Source organism: Carassius carassius, chromosome 3 (assembly GCF_963082965.1).
Source record: "Carassius carassius chromosome 3, fCarCar2.1, whole genome shotgun sequence".
NCBI lineage: Eukaryota > Metazoa > Chordata > Actinopteri > Cypriniformes > Cyprinidae > Carassius > Carassius carassius.
In genome coordinates, this window is record NC_081757.1 from 25844601 (window position 1) to 25854622 (window position 10022).

The 10022-nt window shown below is 39.9% G+C and overlaps 1 protein-coding gene across 4 annotated transcripts in view; it reads left to right on the forward strand.

The window, feature by feature from the left end:
* The window catches only part of kcnq1.1 (potassium voltage-gated channel, KQT-like subfamily, member 1.1), a 44525-nt gene extending 35515 nt beyond the window's left edge, over positions 1 to 9010 (forward strand). For 3 of the 4 annotated variants that reach the window (XM_059534455.1, XM_059534464.1, XM_059534478.1), the window contains 5 exons: positions 3403 to 3478; positions 4963 to 5057; positions 5241 to 5287; positions 5450 to 5511; positions 7910 to 9010. In XM_059534455.1, coding sequence (XP_059390438.1) covers positions 3403 to 3478; positions 4963 to 5057; positions 5241 to 5287; positions 5450 to 5511; positions 7910 to 8125 — 496 coding nt within the window. In that variant the 3' untranslated portion in view covers positions 8126 to 9010. Of the gene's footprint in view, positions 1 to 3402; positions 3479 to 4962; positions 5058 to 5146; positions 5288 to 5449; positions 5512 to 7909 lie in introns of all 4 variants that reach the window. The other variant, XR_009426686.1, reaches the window with a different exon arrangement.
* Positions 9011 to 10022: the final 1012 nt, after the last annotated feature.

Below are 10022 nucleotides of genomic sequence, written 5' to 3' on the forward strand. Positions count from 1 at the left end.
TTTTGAACTCTCTCACAACAGACATGGAAGAGAAGAAAATGCTGAATAAAGTCGTAGTTTTTGCTATTTTTGGACCAAAATGTATTTTCGATGCTTCAAAATATTCTAACTGACCCTCTGATGTCACATGGACTACTTTGATGATATTTTTCTTACCTTTCTGGACATGGACAGTATACCGTACACACAGTTTCAATGGAGGGACTGAGAGCTCTCGGACTAAATCTAAAATATCTTAAACTGTGTTCCGAAGATAAATGGAGGTCTTACTGGTTTGGAACGACATAAGGGTGAGTTGTTAATGACATAATTTTCATTTTTGGGTGGACCAACCCTTTAAGAGAAGATATCGCCAACAGGAAAGCAGTTTTTATAATGAGATGGTTTTTGTGTCTCCCTGTATGAGGAGCTGGTACACGGCGGAAGCTGTCCCCGCCCGGCAGCTTCTAGAACTAAAGAACGATGAGGGAGGAACTGCTGGAATGCCGCCACCTGTTTGTGAGCCTCCTTGTACCTGTCAACAATGGAATTAACGGTGTTGCCGAACAGGCCCGAGGACACAAGCAGGGCATCCATGAAGCAGACCCTATCTTTGTCCCTCATATCTGAAAGAGTCAGCAACAAAATTCTCTCCACAGCCACCATAGCTGCCATAGATCGCCCAATGCCACGGGTGTTCTCTTTGGTAGCACGGAGAGACAAATCTGGGGTACTTCTGAGTTCCTGGATATCCTCAGATTTTACATGCTCATGCTCATGCTCAACTAGTTCCTTCAGCAGGTCGGTTTGGTATGCCTGTAACACTGCCATGGTGTGCAGACATGCACCAGCCTGACCCGCTGCTGAGTACCCCTTGCCCACCAGCGCTGAGGTGGTACGTAGTGGCTTGGAGGGCAATGACGGGTCCTTCAAAGATGATGACGTACCGGGAGACAGTCTTATAGCTGCGCTCACTCATCACCGTTACATTGCCGTAATGATCAGAAGTGGGAATAAAGAGCTGGGACAAGAAGGGCTTTGCCCATGATTTACACACCTCGGTGTGCAAATCGTGGAAAAAAGGCAGGCTACGGTGTGGAGGTTGTGGCTTAGTTTGCAGAAAGCGCTTATCCAACTTGCTATTCTGCGGTTCAATCTATCTCTCCGTGGGCCAATCGAAGTTCATCTTACCATCTCCAGCAGCTCCTCATACTGGGGTGACTGAGGGGGGCGAATCCTCATCAACGCCTACCACGTCAACCTCCTTGGAGGAAGACAGGTGAAGCATCGAGCCTTCTCCCTGGGGTGGGGGTGGGGGGGGAGTAGCGCTGGAGCATGCTTCGGATCCCTGAGAATGGGTACTGGATCTGGCATGTGAGGAAGAAGATAGGGACTCGCCCATCTCCATTCCCTCCGCCAGATCAAACTGTGACTCTGCATGCTCCGCTCCAAGGCAGACAGCACACAAACTTTGTGTATCCCCAATCGTAGTGTATTGCGGGCAGTGAGGAACACACAGCTTGAAATGCTGCCTGCCTTCACCCAGTTTGTGCTTAGTCTTTTGAGGTGTTTTTGACATGTTGGGAGGGACATAACAACCCTAAATAAGACTAATATGTACAGACACACACAGAGCACTTGCTGAAAGACAGGAGGCTAAATGCCGGCTTTGCTGCACATGCTTTTAAACTTTCTGGTGTCTGACATCACCCGCCTAAGACGTCACGCACATCCATTGGTCTGATTACACACATGATTCAGAGCCGGTCACGCTTAAGTTCCTGAAGAGGAAATCCAAGCTTCAATTTTGTTATACTAGTCTTGTTTATTTTATCATAATTATAATGTGTATCTGTTTCTAAGAATATATATTCATGGAAATAGATCATAAACTAAGTTATACTAAATATGCAAAATAGTATCAGTTTTTACTTTCTGAAGTTTTCCATTACCTCTTTTTCTTCTCTATTAACAGGGGTTGCATTACCATTTGTATGATAATGCTCAAAGCTATGAAGGCTTGCTATTTAACCACTGGCAAAATAACCCAGAGGGATGCTGCTTGAAGTCTAGAGTAGCACTGCCAAAGAGCAGTAAATTGGCAGTTGCCTGGAGCACGGCATATCCCTCATTTCCCTGTAGCCCGCAGCAAGGGAGAAACCAGAAACTGTCAGCCAGCCATGTCCATTAAGTCAATGAGGCTTGATAGCCTGCAGCCAGTCTTCTGCTAATGCATTTTAAAGAAACTTGTGTGAGTGCACTCAATCTTTTGTCAGAGTGACATGCAACAGACACGAGCCTTAGCATGCTAACATGATACAGGCACATATCGTATATAGCCGACGTGCAATAGAAAGTGTAGCTCTCATACTTAAGCTTTCTTTGAGAAAATGTCCTGTTCCTCTAGTTAACCTTGGGTCTCCTGGGAGTCAGCGCCCTTCCCCGATCAAATCTCAGTGCTGTGGATTTTGAAACCTTTGAAAAGCAAAGAGAGCCTTGTATTTTCTCTTAGACACTGTGTCCTGGTCGTGACCCTTGTACTCAATGGCCACTTGCAAAGGTCCTGACCACATAAACAGCATCTGGAGTGGCTTTGGGCTGCACCTGAAGGCCCTGCTGGAGGCGGCTGATAGGATTGTTTTGCAAATGGTTTTGAAAATGTGAAAGGTCATTGATTGTGCTTCGTTAGTTAGGGGTGACATAAACAACCATAATGTTGTTTATGAACAAATAATAAACAGATAAAACATCTATATCAGAAATGCAGTTTTCATTTCCTAAAACTGTAAAATTCTTCAATAATCTTAAGACTTAAAGGGAAGTTAAAATTCTGTCATTAATTACTCACCCTAATGTCGTTCCAAACCCATAAGACCTTCGTTCATGATCAGAACACAAATTAAGGTATTTTTTATGAAATCCGAGAACTTTCTGATACTGGAATGACAGCAATGCAACTGCCATGTTTAAGGCCCAGAAAGATAGAAAGTCATTGTCAAAATATGAAATCACTAGTTCAATCTTTCAACAATTCAACAATTTCTTCTCTTCGGTGTCAGTCTTCAATATGTTTTCAGGAGAATAGATGCACAAAAGTTTTACAGGTTTGGAATGACAGGAGTAATTAATGACATAATTTTCATTTTTAAGTGATCTATCACTCGATCGAGTAAACAAAATAGTAAATTGAGGGAACGCAATAGTAATCGTGTGCACGTTTTAGTACATTGAGGGAATTAATTAGTAAATCGTGCACACAATTTAGCCTACTATTTTTTCCTGCATGACATGTGCGGGGATCCGTACTGCACAGTTGAAAAAGAAAGTCATACAATAACACAGTTTTCAATTTGAGTGAACTGTCCCTTTAAAATGGGCTTTAAGTATCTTTCTCCATACTAATCATGACACATAAACACACAGGTTGCGGGATTCCCACCGAGCTGCCATTCGTGTGATCCAGAGAATGTTCTACTTTGTAGCCAGAAAGAATTTCCAGGTAAGATTTAATTTTTTCTGCTTGCAAAAACAACAAAAATGTAATCAAATTAGCATGATGTTTCGTGAATGTGATGCTATTATGCATATTTGATAATAAAGAAACATCTGTGACTTTTAAATTCACGTTTCCAGCAAGTAACATTCCTTAATGAATTTCAGTGTAAGCAGTGAATAAGTTGCCTTTTGAAACGTATAGAAGGGAAGATCTTGAGTTGAGACTCATTTGGTAATAGCAGATGCTCTGCCGGAGTCCTTAAAAATACTTGCTAACCTTAATAGCTGTCCTACACAGTTTCTTCTTCTTTGTGCGATTTCGTGACACTTGATACTCGTTACTGCACTTTGTTTGTCCTTTCCCTTTGCCCTCCCATCCTCTCACCATCCTTTCATTTGAACCGCTATAGCCTCAGTCATCTCTCAATCCCCTTATTTTCTCCAAGTCCTTCTGCCCTCCTCTCACACACTCTTGCGACACAGAACACGCACTTTGGACTGTTTGTCAAATGCTGCTGGCTAGATTTGCTGTCTGATGTCATGACGGTGTTTACCCTCCTTTGAATGGATTAAGCTTCTCCTGAAGTGTGTAATTTGTTCCGGAGATGTGTGAACGTTTGGTTATTTCACTGACGTTAATCAAACTGAGTTTAAGTTCTGTAGCAAACGTGGAGCTTCACACATTTTCCCGGTTAGTCAGGAACTCAAATAAATTGAAATAGCCATAAGCATCATCACCTGTGCTCGATTATGCTCTGAGAGCAGTGATTAAGCGTTTGATCAGTTTGGTGTCAGCAGATAAGAATCCGTTTCCTTAAAGTTGACAATCAAAAGGAAATATTTCCCCTTTGGGCTGGTTTGATTTTGTAGGCTGGTTGTATGAAGTAAAGAGTTCACCCTGATGATGATTTGATTCTTCAGACTTTATTAACCTAAAGTTTCACTCATATACAGGGCCAACCAGTAGGGCCTTAGGCAAGACCATATCAAGATTTTATGTTTAAAATGTAGAAACGTATAAGGAAGTTTTAATTATGAAAAGTACAAATGCATTCTCTCAATATGAGTTCAAAGTGTAAGAATGATGCAATAATTAAAAAAATCTTAAAATCATAAAAACTTAATGTACTATAATAATAAGTTAAATGTATGTTAAATATAAACATTTAAGTTAAATATTAACATAGGTCCTATGCACATCTTTCCTTTTATACAATACCATTTTTGTTCTTTTATTCAGCAAGGATGCATTAAACTGCTAAAAAAAACTGACAGTAAAGACATCTATAAAAATTTATGTTTGAAGTGAATACTGAGCATACTATTCAACTTTTCATTAAATAATACTGAGACAAATGTCTGTGTGTATGTATACGTGTAGTCTTTTTCCAGTAACGTTAACAAAACCCTGGAATAGTACTGTATTTGTCTTAAACATTACGATTTGATTATAATTGAAATATTCTATCATTTTGGCTGTTTTTGCAGCAAGCACGTAAACCGTATGATGTGAGGGATGTCATTGAGCAGTATTCACAGGGTCATCTCAACCTCATGGTGCGCATCAAGGAGCTACAGAGAAGGTGGGATGAGGACTTTAACATTTCTATACATGGATGGCATTTATAATAGCGAAATGAATGACTGTTTCATGACCTTTGGGTAAATAAAGCTGAGAAGTTAAGAGTACATCCATCCCTGTCTCACATTTCATCTGCCATTTCTGTACATCAACCTTTCCCATGCTGCATACTTGGCCCTGACAGACTGGATCAGTCCTTAGGGAAGCTGTCTTTCTTCCAGACAAGTTCAGGTAAAGCTAGGTCACTCATTACCCTCTCTCATTGCTCAACCCTACACATTGTTTTTCTACAGTTTGACCCCTTTGTTGTTCTTAATGTTGGTGTTTATTGTTGTCTTGTAGTCTTAGTGCACATTCAAGCGTTTTTTATAGCACCATTTTTGTCTCTTTTAGAGCGCATGAAAGACAAAGGCATAAACACTATTGGCTCCAGACTCAACAGGATGGAAGAGAAGGTAAGCGCTTGAATATTACTGGACAGTCATAGCATTTTTGTGTTTTAAAAGCACAGGGAAAACTTTATTACTATTGAGGATTGAAGTTTCTGAAACATCTTTTTAGTATATACCATGTGCTTTTGAATTTTACTGCGCTATAAACTCCGAAAACCAAGCATTTCCAAGAGGTTACTCATTAGTATAACAATAACAAGTTCCAGTTCTTTAGTTTATTAATGCACACAGCACAATTGGTTCAGCAAGGACTCTACTGATAAGGATCTGTAAGCTTCATTCATCAAGCCTTAACCAAGAGACAGAAGGAACCTCTCTCTTTCTCTGCCTTCAATCAAACATCACTTTTTGAATACTTCTCAAACATTTTCTGTGAGTGATGTGTGCTGATAAAGGAGTTAAGACTCTAAAAAGAACAGCTTTCTGGGTTGTTTGTGTGTGTGTGTGTGTGTGTGTGTGTGTGTGTGTGTGTGTGTAAACGTGAGAGGTCTGTAGGCCTCTCAGGATGACGGGGATTCAGGAGCTGTACAAACACTCACTCTGCTCCTGTTCATTTGCCACTCCAGCCATAAATCCTTTTACAAACAGCTCTCATCCCAGACACGAACTCGAAACAGCGTGCACACTTGTTCACATGATCTCTCTCTCTCACATACTCACTCACTCTCTTTCTCCCCCATTGTCTCTTGTAGATGTCTGAGTAAGAAGCAAATTGACTCATTTTATGAAATGCCTGAAAATAGCCTGTTCGACATGTTTTAAATTCTTTACTGAGAATGTTTAGAAAAGCATTGTAAGAGAAATTAGATCTTTTTTACGGGTTTCATAGCTGACATATCTTTAGGGAGAGATGACATCTTTTTTTCAGTTGTGTTTCCTTTTATTGGTTTATATATGAAAATAATAATAATAATAATAAAGTTGGTGACTTTAGGATAGTTTTGATCTCATTGGCTTGCTAATGTTTGGCACAATGGCACATTTCTGTGGCAATACTAGTGACTGATGCATTGAGTAGCCAAATTAAGTATTTCCCAGCAGGACACACAGTCTTTTAACATTTTTTTCTATAAAGACCTGTTTGAAAATGTGTCATTAGTTGAAGAGTATGTGAACAGGATACCCTGCCCCTTACAGTGTCATTCTTCTTCCCATAATTCTGAGGTAAACAGGAAGCAGGCAGTGTTTGGTCCCCTGCCCCTTCAATCGCCGACGCTAAAGTGCCCCTTCGGTCCGGTCTATAGGCCCCCGGAATGCGATTTCTATAGAGGGGGGGGGGGATGTACTGTTTAATATTATTGTAGAGACCATAACAAGTTTGTTTTGGAATTCTTTCAGGATGATAAGAGATATTTTCCCATCAAAAAATACATTTCCCATCAAATTTCAAGTTTATAATATTTCACAGAGAATAGTTTTATGGTTTATATGGTAGAAATATTAAAAGTGGTCTTTTATAGTATAGTACTTTTTTTCTACTTTTAACTTGTATGGGAGTGTGAATAATTGACAGAATTTGTATTTTATGAAGAATTTTCCTTTTAAGCTTCGACTCAAGATCTTGTTTTTCTCTGCATGGTTAGCAGTGTCCATAAATTCATGTCTATAAGGGGAACGGCTGTATTTGTTTACATGCTCTAATCTCCTGCCGCACTCTGTATGTTGGGATGTGTTTGTATGTGACCGTGGTGCCACTATCATTGTGTAAACTGTGGTTCAGCACGGAGACACTCGTCTGGTTATTTCTAATGGGGTGTAGACAGCACTGGCTCCACACATCACTTAGCCTCTTCCCAAGGGAAAGAACCTCATGACATTTGGCTCCCCAACTGTAAAATAAAAAGTATTTCTCTGACAGTTTTCTTCCTTTCAAACAAGAATCCCTTTAAATATTTAACAAGAATCCCCACTGGTATTGATGATGTTTTTCATGCACATAGACAGTAACATAAACTGCTCTTAGACTTTCTAGAAAACATTATTTTTGAAATTTGAAATAAAACTTAGAATACCACTTTACAAAATACTATTTTCAGTCTTTCTACTTGAAAATATTACATTTAAATCAGTGTTACTTATGGTTCTTTTTCAACTGTAGACCTGGTTATAAATAGTTTCCACTCACAATTCACTTTTAACAAATTAGTGTGACCTAATCTACTCATGTTTCGACTATTCATCATCACCTAACTGATCAAACGTTAATCCCATTTTCAACATATAAAGAATAGATTTATTGCCTTTTCTAGCCTATTCATACAGATGGGATCTTATATCAGGCGCTGGTGTTTCACAGCTTGTATTGACAGTTTGACTCTTGTTCATGCCATTTACAGACCGACAGTTATTTTAGACACTGTTTTGAAAGTTGTGCTGAGGTCACACTCTCGTTTCCCCACAGATCACACACATGGACAGGACACTGAACAGCGTCGCAGAATCTCTTAACCTCATGTTGGCAAGGGAGAGACGGGGAGATCTGGCCAGAGGGAAGGAACTGCGCAGCAGCTTCCACCGCCAATCAGCCACCTTCAGCCTCTCAATGCCGAGCAGACAGGACAGCCTGACCAGCTCTGAGCAACTGTCCACACCAACTGTTATTCATGAGGACAGCTGAGATGCTAAAGCAGCACTGAACCACAGAGCGCCTGACACTGGGTCTGTTTCAGACAGAATTCATATAAGAGATCAGTTTTGCTCAGGTTCAGCATAGGCTGATCTTGACTAATCCTGTTCATCTTTAGACAGTTGAATTTCTTTTGAAGCAACAAGATGTGTTCATATTTTTAGAATACCATTGTTTAAGTATGATTTTGAGTTTTTGTTTATTCAGTTATTTTCTTATTAAAATAATACTTTTTGTGAGTGTTTGACTACTTCTGCTCCACACTCTTAAAAATAAAGGTTCTAAAAGGGGGTTTTGCAGTGATGCCAAGTACTAATGGGTTCCCAAAGGAACCTTTTACTCAACAGTTCTTAAAAGAACCATTTTCTTATTGTGAAGAATATTTTAACTATAAAGAAGTTTTTGTGCCGTGTAAAGTTTTCATGGATGCTAAAGATTCTTCATGGAACTATAGATGCCAATAAAGAACCTTTATTTTTAGGAGTACACATGTGAACATTGTGACCTTATTTTGGAGGGTTATGAATTGCTGAATGTTTTTAAATGATTTCTGTTGACAGGAACAAAATGTGTGCTCTTTGCTCTTGATTATGAATCACTAATAAGCTTTTAGAGGCACACAAATGTGTAAATACTGCTTAACTTCAGCAGCATAAAAACTTAGCTCTGTCCTCTCAATCATGTTTTATGTATATTCATTCACCAATATGAATGTACTAGTTTTTGTACAAAAAAAAAAGAAATACTGTATCCTAGAAACACTACTGATTCAATTCCCCAGTAAAATCCAAACTGTGATTTTTATGAAGTACTTTGTCAAAACTGCAACACTGACAAAAGTTCTATCCTGAATAAACATCTTGATTTTTTCTTTTTCCCATGTTTGCAGTGTTTTAATTTCTGCCATATTTCGGTGAGGTCAAACGCCACAAGTGTGTGGGCAATCTGGCTTCCCGTTCTTTCCCTTCGCCATCAGACCCAGAATGGTGCTATTTATGCTGTTGTGGAGGCATTTATGGCATTCGGGAGCAGTTGTTGTCTTTTTTTTTGGTTTCTAAAAGTCTTTCGGTGACACTTTCAGAATTCCTTTAGAGCATCCCGACAGATCAATGACTTATGCAGCACACGACCATATGGGGAGCTCCGTGACCTCTGATCTTATAACAATACATTTGCTCTCAGGGGTGAGGGGTTTTGTTGCTATGGGGATGACTACATGCACACCCTCTGACCTTATCCTTAACACGGCTGTCCACTCTGCCTTTGTTCGGCACAGCTCCTCGTATGGACCATGGTCACCTGTAATATGTGCAACAAATCAGACATTCCGTCACATACGCATTCCTGAAAACCATGACAATTTTGTCTTCATCGTGCCTTTCTTGAAGGCTTAGGATTACATTTTGGGAAAGCTGAAGTAGTAAACCAGGATGTCAGCTTCCTCTTTAACCATTTGTGCCAACTTAATCTCAAGTCAATAAAACCAATCCAGTTCATATCTGGCTTATTAATTTCCAAATAAATTAATAAATAGTCCCAAACGGGACGAGGAATAAAACAAGTGCCTGCTACACTTTACCTCCTCATGGCAAGACAACTATGTCAACAAAGGAATCAACAGGACAACAGTATTGGCAGACACCACAGAGAGCAGGCCTGCTACAGAGGGGGTCTGGCCCATATGCCGCCAGATAAATGATAAGCCTTTGTTATTCGTTTAAAAGGACGTACTGCTGTCACTGTCTCTGGGACCGCTGAGCAAACTTTGGGACCAAATGCCATTAATTCAAGCTAGTGAACCCATAGAGGTGTATCCAGCCTTGAAGACACAGCTTGCCAGTGCCTCTGCTAGTTTTATTGGTTTTATTAGTAAAAGAGAACCAGCTCT